Here is a 14,042-nt window from a genome sequence, read left to right on the forward strand (position 1 = left end):
CGTGTGCGTGTGTGTGTGTGTGTGTGTTCGCTGGAGCTCCATGGCCGTAAGAATGATGATGATGATGATGATGATGAAGAAGGTGTGTGTGTGTGTGTGTGTGTGTGTGTGTGTGTGTGTGTGTGTGTGTGTGTGTGTGTGTGTGTGTGTGTGTGTGTGTGTGTGTGTGTGTGTGTGTGTGTGTGCAATGAAACCCATTCTGTCAGGTCTCGCTAGGACGCGATTCACTAGCCAACACACAAGAGGGGGTTGGGGTGTGCTGAAACCAGCGCACACCGAAACAACAGGTTGAGAATTGATTGCATGAAACAATCACCTGTGCATCCAGTCCAATGTTGGTAAACAAATAATTGGTCTATATATCCCGATACTTCCCTGATAACCTATAATTACATAGCAATCATTACATGATGTAATATATTATATTATTAAATATATGAATTTATTAGTATTATATTATTATATATGTTATATGTTGTATTATAGTTTACAATAATATGATAAAACACATAAATGATACAATATTTATATAATATAAATAATATTATGAGATATAAATATGTATAAAAATGTATATATATACTTTTTTAAATATATAATACTAGAGTTTCGGGGGGCTACGCCCCCCTCAACCCCAGCCGCGCACGGGGCCCAGCGTGGCCGTGTGTATATTGGGGGACCCAAATCGCCGGAGTGAAACTGTGGAAATTTTTTTTTGAAAAAGGAAAAAATTTGAAGAAATAATATTTGTTATGTTTCATCCGCCATCAGGGGGTCCGCGGACCCCCTGATGGTCCACTGACCCCCTGTGGAGTGTTGGGACGCGCGGGGACACCCCTGGAACATTGCGGACCATTTCGGTGTTTTTTTTTTTTTTCATGAAGGTGGTTGCTTGTTTCTGGCGCAGGCTGTGCAAACCTGGCAACCCAGCGCATGCTGCCGCACGTTTAAGTGGCGTAGCGTCATGAGGGTGAGTGGGGCCGTGGCTCGGTCAGTGAAGACCCTGTAGTGCGGATGATATGTGGCATAGAGGGGCAGATTGTAAATCCACAGAGGAAACATCCGTGGGCTACCATTGGTTCAGCGATGTGTGCGGTCCCCCTGCGGCCCCTCCTCCTCCTCCACCAATGTGCAGTATTGAGAGCCCTGACATCACAACAATTGGAGCGATGGGCACTGCACTGTGGTTGGTTAGGGTACACCTAGGGCCCAGGTAGAACCCAGTTAAAGCCTGCATGGGCAAACGCAGTTAGGACCCGCCTTGGTCCCACATAAACATGGCTAGTTGGGGCCCACCTAAGGGCCAGGTAGAAGCTACTTATAGCCTGCATGGGCATCGCAGTTGGGACTGAAGTGGATGCCGCTGACATTGCTGACATGGGGTCCATATGGTTTAGCCCACCTTGAAACCATATGGGAACTACGCTGGCATGCTGGCTGTAATGCAAACGCTGCATCATACCTGCAGTGTGTAGTTTGATGTTGTGTGTGTAGCAGATATACCTGCAGTGTGTAGATCAATGTCCATAGGAAAGTCAATGCCCAGCAGTGTTTTTTTTCCCCAGCAGAGTTTCTAGTGTCTCTGTGTCTCTGTGGAAGAGGTTGCACATGAACTCTGCAGCCGCACTGAGGCGCTCCAACACAAACACTGTGACATTAAGCTGCTTGACACAACAAACATCAGCACCACGCTGCTGTTTGTCCAAAAGACACAATATCTCCTCTCCCACTGACGTCATGTGTTCATTTATCGACAGGCGTACAGACTCCTTTTGACACATTTTACGTCGTTTATCCAGCTCTCACTGACTCTCCACATCGGGCTGTTATTTTGCTGCGATCAAGTCAACGATGTGAGAGATTAGCTATCACAGACGGACGGACAGGGGGTGAAACATAGTCTTGCGCCATGCCTTTCGGCCTGGCGGAGACAATAAAAAACCGAAAGTAAAGGAAATGGCCATTTCTGCAACAGAAGTAGTCAATAAACTATGCTATGAAAACATGGGCCACATTGGCAAAGAATGTAAGAAAGAGGCAATCATGTAGAAAATAGCCGATCTCCAAGCTTACAAAGCCTCTCAACGTGAGGCGTTTCGAGCTTGTAGATCGGCTATTTTCACAATATTTACTTGTGGAACGGAGTCAAACAGAATGGGGGGGTCCCAGATCAAGTACGTGTATTTGTGGGGGGGGGGGGGGGGCGGCGTGAAAGGGTTGATAAACACTGCTGTAATCGGAGCGAAATTATCTGAAATTACTACATGACCATAATGCAGCCTAACATGCGTTGCACGTGGCGGTCCTGCCATTACGTTAGTTACTGTAGTTGCTGTGGAGCGACATAGTTCTCCAGAAGACACACACAAACATACACCATGTACAATGGACGAACTGAGCAGCAATATAGACATTCACCACACGAACGTGCATTGTTGACAAAGTGATTGCACAGCCGCTGCAGGCATGACAACCAGATTAGCGTTAGCGACATGGCAGCTATCACAGCGCCCTGTCCGTCGTGCTGCAACTGCCTGTGATGGCTACAGCAGTAACAGCAAGCTGTCTGCGATGCCATTGTCTGGAGACTGCTCTTAGCGTGACAGGACCAATGAGAGTGAGCGCTGTAGTTGTTGCTAAGATACGGTGGCGTCTCTGCCCCATAGCTTGTAGATCTCTCACACATGATTGGCCTAGGCTGCGTTGCCAGGTCTGACTTTGTGTCTAAGCACTGGTCGGCTTATTTTTGCGCGCCTTTGGGCTCGTTTGCATTGTGCGCACGGCAGCGCTTGTTTAGCGTACGTCAGCGCGACGTGGCAACGGACGTGGCAACGTGAAAGGTGATTGGCTGGTGAAAAGAAACACCCGACGTTACACCAGAAATGGTGCCTGGAGAAAATGGTGACCAAAAAAAAAGTTTGGAAAAAAAGGAAAAAAAACCCGCAGCGGCTGCCTGCTGTTGTGGTGATGAGGTCGTGCGCACGGTAAACGGTACGAAGCTGCTTCCACTTCCGTTGTGTCCGACATTTGGTGAGTAGAATTAATTATGTTGCGAGGTGGGAACGGTGTAGTGAGGCATGCCAGGTGCCCTACGCGAAACGTAAATTCAGGCCGCCCGCCGTGGCGACAGTGTTGGCGACATGTGGTCTGACGGTGTTGTGTTTAGTCGATCACAGAGCTGTGGGGTGTCACCACCGAGGGCGCGGAAGTTGCTCGGCATTTATATAGTTAGATACAAATGAGCCATAAATTAGACTTTTGAACGGCTCTTTGAAAGGAACGGATACCCAAGATCCGACTCCCTTAAAAGAGACATAAATCCCATCTCTAACGACGACTAATTGATAAGGAACTGAATACACAGGGGCATATAATATCCATGGACTAACTAGACACTAGGTGAACTCAACTGACAATCAACACTGGGATAGGCTGGGGGACTAACTTGCTTTCGTTAAGTCCTCACTGTACTGCCTATTTTAATGTTGTTTTATGCTTTTGCTTTTATTTTATTTTATTTTATTTTATTTTATTTTATTTGTGTTTGCTTTATTGTTAAATTGGTTGTAACTGTAACTGTATTCTTGCTCTGTAAAGCACTTTGCGCTGCATTTCATGTCATGAAAGGTGCTATACAAATAAAGTTTATTATTATTATTATTTATTATTAACTGGACACCAGAGTGTAGAAGAGCTCTGATCTCGCCACAAAGCGGGCTGCTATGGGCTATAGTTCCAAACATTGGGCCAAACATTGGACGACCATGCCCATTGCGAATGTGGGGATCCACTACAGACTGTGGAACACGTGATGACCAGCTGCCCCAAATACCGGCCACCTAATGGTGATCGTGGCTTAATTGACCTAGACAATGACACACTGGACTGGCTTGCTGCAACGGAGCTGAAGTTCTAAGGACATACGACAGAAAAAGACTTGCGGCTTGCCTGAAAGGCGCTCCTTAAAGGCCTCACCGTGGGTTTGTTGGGCTTCTTCCTCACAGAAGACACAGGCTGGGGCGCCAACCCATACTGCTCCCAGGTGCCGTCTACATTCCGGCTGTCAACCGTCTCTCCGGTGGTCACCAGACTGTTCCTGGTTGTCACGTAGTCTATTCCTATGAGCCACTAAAAATACAATAACTATAAATAAGGTCCCCATTCTATATACCGCCGGATTTGCCTATAATACCGCCAGATTTGCCCCGGCAATTGATGTGACACCACTGTGTTTTGGGGCGAGCGTTTTGGTATTCTTGCCGTTGTTGCACCACGGTAAACAAGGAAGTGTAGTGGATCAAATAGAATCACGTTTCGGTTATTGCATCGTCTATTTCTCACTTCAAATGTTTTCAAAAACATTCTTGAGAGCAACGTTTAGTTGTAAATGACATGGTGTGTATGTTTACATGGCTGTCATGTTGGAATACAGCATTAAACCAAGCAGTGCAGGTTGATATGAGCCAGGTGCTCTGAGTCTTTGATTGGACAGCTAGACAGTTATTGAGCACATCGGTCATTATCAAGAAATAACAGACCGCAGAATTCAGCGATTGACTAATCAGAATCAAGCATTCAACCAAGCCGTGTAATAAAATGAGATAACATGAATTGATGATATGGTGAGTATGAAAATTTAGTAACACTACCCAGAGCTGACCGCGCTCAACTAAGTATTAGTTTAATAAGTATAGAGGGTTTGACTATTCTTATTATCCTACACTACACCGCATCCACCGCAGCACAACCTACAGATATCACCCAATGCCTAAACTTAACCAAAATAATTTATGTCAGCTACTTGATGAAACTAAGAATAAAAGATATTTCATCACCCTGGTCAATTCAAAGAGAAGAATAGAACGTTACTTGCCTGCAAATCTAAAGATCCATCACACTGGGCCTCATTTAGACAAATCAGAAACAAATGTACTTCTGCAGTGAAAAGTGGCAAGAGCTAAGTCAAATTATTATTTTGATCTGATCGTTCATACACTGACCCATCAAAGTTCTGGAAAGCTGTGAATTCTGATAAAGGCAAGGCTACAACATCTTTACCCACAGAAGTTAAAAGTAATGATTGCTTGTTAACTGAACAGAAGGAGATCCACCAAGATTTTAACAGGCATTTTGTAAATGCAGGCAATTGATGTGACACCAACTATTCGGGCCCCCTATTGGTGGATATTATCAGGTGCAGGCAGTAAGACAGGCAGGAAATCAACTGGAGAGGATGGACTGGGTCCTATTTTCCTTAAACTAGCTACACCATTAATACTTGAACAAATAATACATATTTAATCTTTCTCTACTATAAGGCACATTCCCTATTGCCTGGAAAACAGCCCATGTAACCCCCCTGCATAAAGGAGGGGATAGAAGCGATTTAATTACAGACCAATTTCCAAGCTATCCTGCTTAGCAAAAATTATGGAATCCTTGGTAAATAACCAGGTGAAAACCTTTCTCTCAAAACATTCTGGTTTAAGCCCACATCAATCCAGTTTTAGAGAAAAACACAGCACAATCTCAGCCACCACCTTAGTAGTAAATGACTTAGTATCAGCCCTAGATAACCAAAAGCATTGTGCTGCCCTGTTTGTAGACTTATCAAAAGCTTTTGACACTGTTCATCATTCTCTTCTGTAGTGTTGGCTTTGACACAAATGTTTGCAGTTGGTTGCAAAGCTACATGTCTGAGAGACATCAGTGTGTAAAAAAGGGGAAACAGTGATGTTGTTGAATACATTGTATTACTCCACGACACCGCAAATGAGTTTAACTACTCAGTGTAATTTTGAGAATAAATAAATCTTGAATGAATGATGTGTGTCATCTATCTCAGTCATTGGAGGAAAACTTACATAGCACACTGAAACAGTACAGTACAGTACTGGTCATGGACATTATACTGCAATATAGTGTATTTCCTTATAGCACACCGAAAGAGTAGGCCTACTTTACCAGTATACAGCTTAACCACATCAACATCATCATTGTTGAAAGTTAAATTAATGTAAATTGATACAGTAAGTAAAAGCATAGAATGTCCTGCATTTGATAGGGTTCAGGTACAATCAAGAGGGCAAAGTATTATGGTGGCTAGGTGAATTCATGTTTCCTTTAACGTGGTATAGACCAGGGGTTCTCAAAACCCTCAAAAACATACATCTGGGACCCCTAATTTGGACCCCCAAATTGATGTATTTAGCCCTGGACCCCCATCTGAAAATATTTCGTGCCAGGAACTCTAAGCAAACATTTGTGTTAAAGATGTTAAATATTTAACATTTATTTTTGAAAATTGTCAAGATTTTTTCAGTATTTTCTACAAGCTTACAAGGCTTATCTGGAGATCCCACGGGGGAACCCCGTTAAGGACCGTGGGGGCCTCTAGACCCCACTCACTGGTATCCTACTATAATTCTAGTAACCTCACAGACGGTGGTAGCTGTCTTGTGTCTTGGGTCGACTCTTGATCAAACTGCGCATGCGTCGTTGCCAGGTTTTGTGAGAGAAACAAGCAGCAAGGTCTATGAAAACAAGGCCAAACCAAACGACCCCTACAAGCAACAAGGTCTATGAAAAGAAGGCCAAACGAAGCGCCTTCACACATATACCTTGCCTCTTGGAAAACAGCCGATGTACAAGCTCACAACGCGTCCCCACACCCACCTGCACTTTCACAACCAACGCCAAAACACAATACCACCAATATTGCCCCTAAACCGCTTACAGTAGGCCGACATGGCAACACCGACGCTGCACCATAGACCCCGCCCACTCTCTGAGTACAATTCTTACTGTGTAAAGTAAACACACCAGACTTTTTTCGCACACGCGATGCACATACGCACACGCGCACTTAGACCCAGTCCTATTTTAAAAGTCTGCGTATGTGCGACTCGCGTATCCGCGCGCCTGGTGTAGCCGCTATCATTGATAATCACTTGGATCTAAACAAACGCGCTGTACGCACACGCTCGCTTTGAAAAGCCTGGTGTCGATCGGCCGTTACGGATCTGTGTGTGTGTGTGTGTGTGTGTGTGTGTGTGTGTGTGTGTGTGTGTGTTAGCGACGGGACCCGGGGCGGGCGAGTAACATGCCTACGCTATTCTCCGTGCTGTGTGTGTGGTTGGGGGGGAGGCGTCCCTGGCATATATTTTCAAATGGGGGTCCGCGGGCTAACAAGTGTCAATTTGGGGGTCCTTGACATAAAAACGTTTGAGAACCACTGCACTACATAGTACAAACTCACTTTCGATCCCTGATAAACTGTCTGTTCTCGGCGCATAAGCCAAACTGCACACTTTGGGTGCTCATATTCCCCTACGGGTATGGTCTAGTAGACAATAACAATATTATCCACACATGAGTTAGCCACCAAAGTGTAAAATAGGGGTGTGGATAGTGCTGCAGCACCCTCTGGTGGATAGTAGAGGACCTGCACGTTCACGAGTCTAATTTAATTTCATTTAATTTCATTTAATTTCATTTAATTTTGATTTCAGTGAGTGGATCTTAGGTTCCAAATTTTCAGTCAAATTGGCAATTACTTTTAGCCACATGGCAACACTTCTTGTTGCAAAGAGATCAACATGAACAGATTCAGAATCAACAACTGCCCATGCAGCACACATGGTGTATGTAATTTTGCACACCTAGTCCACACACAGTCTTCACAAACATAACATTTTATTAATGCAATGTCATGCAGTGTCATCTGACCTTCATAATGCATGATGCTTTTTGTTGTTAGCCACTCAGACATCGTAACACCTGTTTGAGGAACAGCAGCAACACAGCTTGCACTCATGCATGTGCACAGAGACATTGTTGATCAATTGGATATAGGCCTAGGATAGGTATAGGTCATGGTACAGTACAGTAGGCCAAGTCCCCAACACTACCACCCCCACCCCTGTGTCATCCTCTCAGTGACAGTTTGCCCAATCACACACAGCCACACATACCTCTTAAGATGTGGTCAACCTTTGAAAACGCTTTCCACTCAAAAGACAAAGACAGACAAAGATGATGGCAGCATCAAAGATCATCCTGCATCTTATATGTCTACTTCTATGGAGAGAAGGTAAGATGCGACAATATATTTTTTTAACAAACAACCAAAATAAAAATCCATTGCCAAATTATTCTATTATTATTCATATTTTTATATTTATTTTTCCAGTTCACGTTGTGCAGTTATCAGTGCTAGAACCACAGAAGGGTGTCATAACGGCTGATGCTGGAAACAACGTAACTTTGCTCTGCTTCGATCAAGATAACTTCAAGAGCTACTACTGGTACAAGCACGGTCTTGGAGATAAACCTGAGCTGTTAGCATCCGGGAACAAGTACAATGAGAAACCTACTTTGTCCGAGAAATTTAAGAATGATTCCCGTCTCTCTGTGGTCCCAGGAGAAGGAATAAATCATCTCAAGATCTCGGATGTGCAATTGTCGGACTCTGCAGTGTATTACTGTGGGATGCAAATGTATTCTGACATTCAGTTCAAAGAAGGCATCATGCTCCATGTTAAAGGTTCCTCATCCAGCATCCAAGCCATTGTCCAGCAGCCTCCAGAGAAGTCAGTCCAGCCTGGAGACTCTCTGAACTGTACCGTCCACACTGCTGGGACTGACTATGCTGTGGCTTCATGTGGGGAGATACTGTCTGGAAATACTTCTAGGCCAGATGCTGGAGGTACAGGTAAAATCACTTAATTGTATTCTCAGTACCTATGATACTATTTCAACTGTACTATTGTTGGCTTATGACAAAGTAATCTATAATTTTGCAAGTATGCCTGGGTTAGTGAGCAGGCAGCCTTACTAATGAAATAAAGACAGGTGAAAATAGATATTTACTGGTGCTAATTCTCTACAGACAAAGCAAAGGTTTTCCTGGGCATTGTGCTGGTCATTTGCATCATCCTGGTTATTGTCTTGTCTTCCATCATCTACTCGTTGAAATGGGAAACATGTATCCATAGTGGTAAGTGTTTTAACCAAAGTATTTTCAGGGGGGGGGGGGGGGGGGTCGGTGGGTCGGGACCTATTTGTGGGTTGCAGATGCATTTTTATGGGTCGCTAGTACCGTAGAATATGCCTTTATTTTTTGTTTGCGTTTGTTTGTTATTAATGTTTCTTCAAAACATTTTCAAATAATTCCCCCCAAAATTCATAAATCATAAATGAATGAAAGAAAATCTAAGAAATTCCATAAATTAGAAAAGGCTTAGGATTCGGCTGAAAACTCTTAAGAAGTATTGAAAATAGTTGATCTACAAGCTGACAAAGCTGCGTTGTGGGCTTGTAGATCTGCTATTTTCACTAGTTTGGGTCTTGAGCTAAAAAGTGTGGGAACCACTGCTATAGAGCAGTCAGGAAAGGTTAATAACATTATGTATATTTGCTTCTCAGGACATTCATTTGGTTCCTCCATGACTGCTACAAACACAAGGGTAGGGGTTTTCTTAATTTATTTGTATTTTATTTTATTATTTTTACCTAATTTATATTCTAAAGCTTTCCCATGGCCACAAAGCCCACACCAGGTTCTTGTTCCTCTGATTGTGATTTTCTTGTTCTCTTTTCTTCTTTTTTTAATACGAGGAGCAGAATGAAGACAGCCTCCATTATGCTGCTGTGAGTCTCAGCAAGAAGAGCAGACCAAGACCAGAGAGAAACAACATGGAGAGAGAGACTGTGTATTCTGGAGTCAGACAATAGAACAGATATCTATATACCGCCTCCCCTATGACAGCCGGGGCGCCTGATGGAGGGGAAGGGAACTGGTTGGAATAACGTGTTCCTTCCACGCGCTACGTCCAACCAGGGAAACTCTCCCCTGTCAGGTGACAAGAAGGTCAGTTGGCTCTCATGCATTGAAGGAGGCATGAGCTCGGCCCTGGCCTCCCTAGGCTGGTGAGGGGAGTGTAGCGCCCAGGATCACTTAGAAAAAATTGGCACCGGGTGAAAAATAAGGGTTACAAAATCGCGGGATAAAAATTATAAGGAAAAAAAAAAAAAGAACAGATATCTAACTGTCCACTGCTATCTACTCTGTGTGGGGCTAGGCACCCATACACTTATGACGGCGTTCACGCACACGACAAATCATATGCTATTATACTGTAGCTTCACCTTGTGATCAAATTTGCTTGATTTGTAAGTTTAAATGATACATGCAATAGCAATTAATAAATTGCTTTAACAAAACTTTGGATTACATTTTTTCTAATTGGGGGGGCATCACTGGTCAGAGACAGAGTAGCTAGTACAATGATTTTGAGTGATTTTTACAAAGGGTTGTGTGTGTGCGTGCGTGCGTGCGTGTGTGTGTCAGTGCCCTTGAGCAAGGCACTGGCCTTAGAGCTGGAGCTGGTCCCTGGGTTCTTCTCTGTGGCTGACCACTGCCAGTGCTGGGTTAATGCAAGGACATTAAGTGCTGCAACACTGGGCACCAACCAGCAGGGCAATAGTGAAAATCTTCCACTGCACCCCCCCCCCCCTCTTTCTGTTACACCCCTTTGTAAGTTTCTGTTCTCGCTTCTTTGTGGCCTCAGTTGTTTAGTTTCCGTTGGTGGAAACTAAAGTACAGCGAGGACAGGAAGACGGTCTGCAACCACACAGGCTCAGCATCCTACTGCGTATATAGACAATATATGTTCACAAGATGTCCTACTTTTTGTTACTAGTGTTACAGCACTGTGGTGTGTTATCAATGTAGAAATGATTTGTGTGGTGTATGTATATACACGATGTTTCACCTCACACAGGAGGCCTCATCAGGTCCTATTGATCTTTGTTCATCTTTACTGTGCTTTATACTGTATCCTGCTTTCACACACACCCTGATTACATAACTGAAGACATTTATAAATTCCAAAAACATCATCATCAAAAAATGTTTTATAATAGATCATTATGCAAAATCAAACTCTGTGAGTTATGAACTCACTAGTAATCATTTGTTGTTATTTTGTAGATTACAGCTTTTGGATTATGGATTATAGCATTGGATAGATTTGTAAATGTCGAACAACACATGAATTTGAGGTTTTGATTATTGCTCTTATATCAGAGAACCATTATGACTTCAGGCTGTCCCTCTGTCACTTCACACTACACAGGAAGTAGATGTTCAAGTTAACATAGGTGGTGTGAGTATCGCCACATCTGCGTCAAGCCTCTACCCTCTCACCACAATGCATAGAATGTACGCAGAGACCACCCACATGGAAAACAGCTCTATACAGTGTTATTAACAGTGCCTTGCTGTGCAGCATATAATTTACATTGAAAGAAAATGTATATTACTCGCATGTTTGTCACAGATACAATGCATGCAACAGAGTTGTTCATTTAAAGAAGCTGGGATCAAATAGGTGTGTCATGTCATGTATTGGTTAATCAGATCACTTGGCCAGGAACAGGTATAAGGGTTGTACAAGGAGGCACATTGCTATGTAACTGGATCTTATGATTGAGACCGGAAGGTTGAGAGGCACGGTCGGTAATAAAGCAGGCATGTCTGATTTAATTCAGGTTGCTAATTCAAAGTAACAAGTTAGGCACACAATATGTCCCACAAACTTTCTATCCCCATTATAGCAAAGTGTTATTGAATAGGAATTTTTGATAAGTCAACACATGGCTCCAAAGACCATTTGTGCACACATTTGAGGAGTTTGGAAATACATATGATATGCATTGATTTATTTATTTATTTTCAGTAAAAGATTATAGTTAGTAGTTATTGTCATCATTATTTAAGGAAGAGCAAAGAAACTCAGAGGGTCTTATTGAGTGGTTCCTTTAATAATGGACAATGTTTAAGGAAATCCATAATGGCTGCAAGGGCCTATGGTATCCATGGAAAACAGATTTTGTTTCTTATGATTTTTTTTTTAATGTTTTATGTGGGCTGATATAGTGCACACACTGTTTACAATAGTGACAAGCTTTAAATCCTTTAAGAGAAAACGAAAAAAGACTGCCTCAACTGCTGTTTAGTTATAGGTATAGTTATACGTTTAGTTTAGTTTAGTGTGCGTGCGTGCGTTTAGACCTAGACTTCAGCCATGTATTATCAAGTCAAGTCTAAGGTATTTTCACACGAGAAGCAACTGACATAATAATTCATTTTCAAATAGAACAGTTTCAGTTCCTCAATACTGGAGTAATGGCAGTGGTTGGGCCAACTCAGGCCCCAACAGGCATGGGCATAACCACTCATTCCTAGGACATGTCACCCCAATATACTGAGAAAAGACAAATATTTTCCCCACAGAGTAGAAATATATGTTAAATATATCCTCCTTTGATCAACCCTGTCAACCGATCTGTCTCATAGCCGCATGCCATTGTAATTTAACAATATTCTCTGAGGTTTCACTGTACTGTAGTCGTGTACTGGTATAGTACAGACAAGCAGGCAGACAAGCAGGAAACTTACAATGTCCTACAAAGTGGAGCTGCTGAGATGCTGGAAAGTGAGGGACATATTTAGCCTGGGATCCAGCCTGATTCACTAGGTTCGGCAGATTTTTTTTTCTGAGAAAAAAAAATCTGTCTGGATCCCAGGCTAGGACATATTAGCTTTCCATAAATGTCTGGAACACTTTTCAGCTCAGTTGAAAAGTGTTCCAGTGATGGACCAAAGGTAGCTTGACCAGACCTGAGCAGATTGTTCCTCCCACATGGAAACAGTATTTAGATCACATTCCTTTCTCTACTACGTGGGCATTAGTGGACTAGCTCTGTAGTCCAGTGGTGGAAAGTAACTAAGAACATTTACTCAAGTACTGTAATTAAGTACAATCTTCAGATTTTTTACTTCAGTGGAGTATTTCCAATTTTCTGAACTTTTGCTTCTACTCACATCAGAGGCAAATATTGTACTTTTACTCCACTACAATTATATGAAAACTTGAGTTACTAGTTACTTTGTAGATTTTGATTAATATTACAAAACAAACAGTATTCACTTCAGCCCTATATACATTTCGGCCATTTGAAAATAGACGATCTACACACTCACAATGTGTGCTTGTAGATCTGCTATTTTCAAAAGATGTATACAAAACTTGTGAAATTAGACATTGCATAATGAGTACTTTCTACTTGTGGTACTTTAAGTACATTTTGAAGCCAATACTTTGGTACTTTAACTCAAGTAAATTTAGAATTCCGGACTTTTACTTGTAACAGAGTATTTCTACATTGCTGTATTGATATTTTTACTTAAGTAAAAATGTGAGTACTTTTTCCACCACTGCTCTAAGTCCAGTAATGACCACAGTGAATCAGGACCTCTGTTTAAAGTCTCATCATGATATCTTACAGCAGGTCTCTATCAATCAGAGGGAAGACTGCCCCCTACTGGACCAACAACACAACTTCCATCAACAACTTGGCTTGCCCTAACCTCGCGTCACCAGTCCATGGATTGCTCGTCCGTCACGAGCGTCGTGGCTGAACTTCAACCAACCCGTACATCTACATAAACGTTCAGATTTCAAATAAAGAGCTTACCCCATGGCCACGGATGTTAAAATTCTACTCGGGCCCACATAAGTACCCCTATCTTTCGTATTGTTCAATAAAAAGCATTTTAATCCGATCGTTGGCCATTTTTTCCCAATGTTCTCCTTTGAACTACGCGACCCTATTGGTTTGGAGGTGTATTGCTGATACTGATACATTATAACTATGAGAAAATGGCCGCCGAACGGATTAAAATGCTTTTTATTGAACAATACGGTAGATACGGGTACTTATACCCACCCGAATGGAATTTTAACATCCGTGGCCATGGGGTAAACCCTTTAAATTGGAAAAAAATCCCCATGAAGTGTAGATGTCTATATTCGGCGGGTGGCATCAGATTAAAAATTAGCATTGATTAACCTACGTGTGTGACGTTGTTGTCCTCTCCACTTGTTGTAGCAGGAGGAGCTCATTAAAAGTTATCCATCAATCCACGAGTTCCAACAAAGTAATCCATGACTGCAGGGAATCTTCTTGTAAGCGTT

The 14,042-nt window shown here is 42.6% G+C and overlaps 1 protein-coding gene across 1 annotated transcript; it reads left to right on the top strand.

The window, feature by feature from the left end:
• Positions 1-8,037: 8,037 nt before the first annotated feature.
• Positions 8,038-9,735, top strand: LOC311034483 (uncharacterized protein; the record flags this gene model as incomplete). The annotated part of the gene is made up of 5 exons (XM_084042365.1): positions 8,038-8,092; positions 8,192-8,713; positions 8,891-8,998; positions 9,427-9,467; positions 9,625-9,735. 5 exons carry the CDS (start codon positions 8,038-8,040, stop codon positions 9,733-9,735), a joined length of 837 nt encoding a protein of 278 aa, XP_083898491.1.
• Positions 9,736-14,042: the final 4,307 nt, after the last annotated feature.

The sequence above is a fragment of the Gymnoscopelus microlampas genome (genome assembly GCF_963454915.1).
Source record: "Gymnoscopelus microlampas genome assembly, chromosome: 19".
Lineage (NCBI taxonomy): Eukaryota > Metazoa > Chordata > Actinopteri > Myctophiformes > Myctophidae > Gymnoscopelus > Gymnoscopelus microlampas.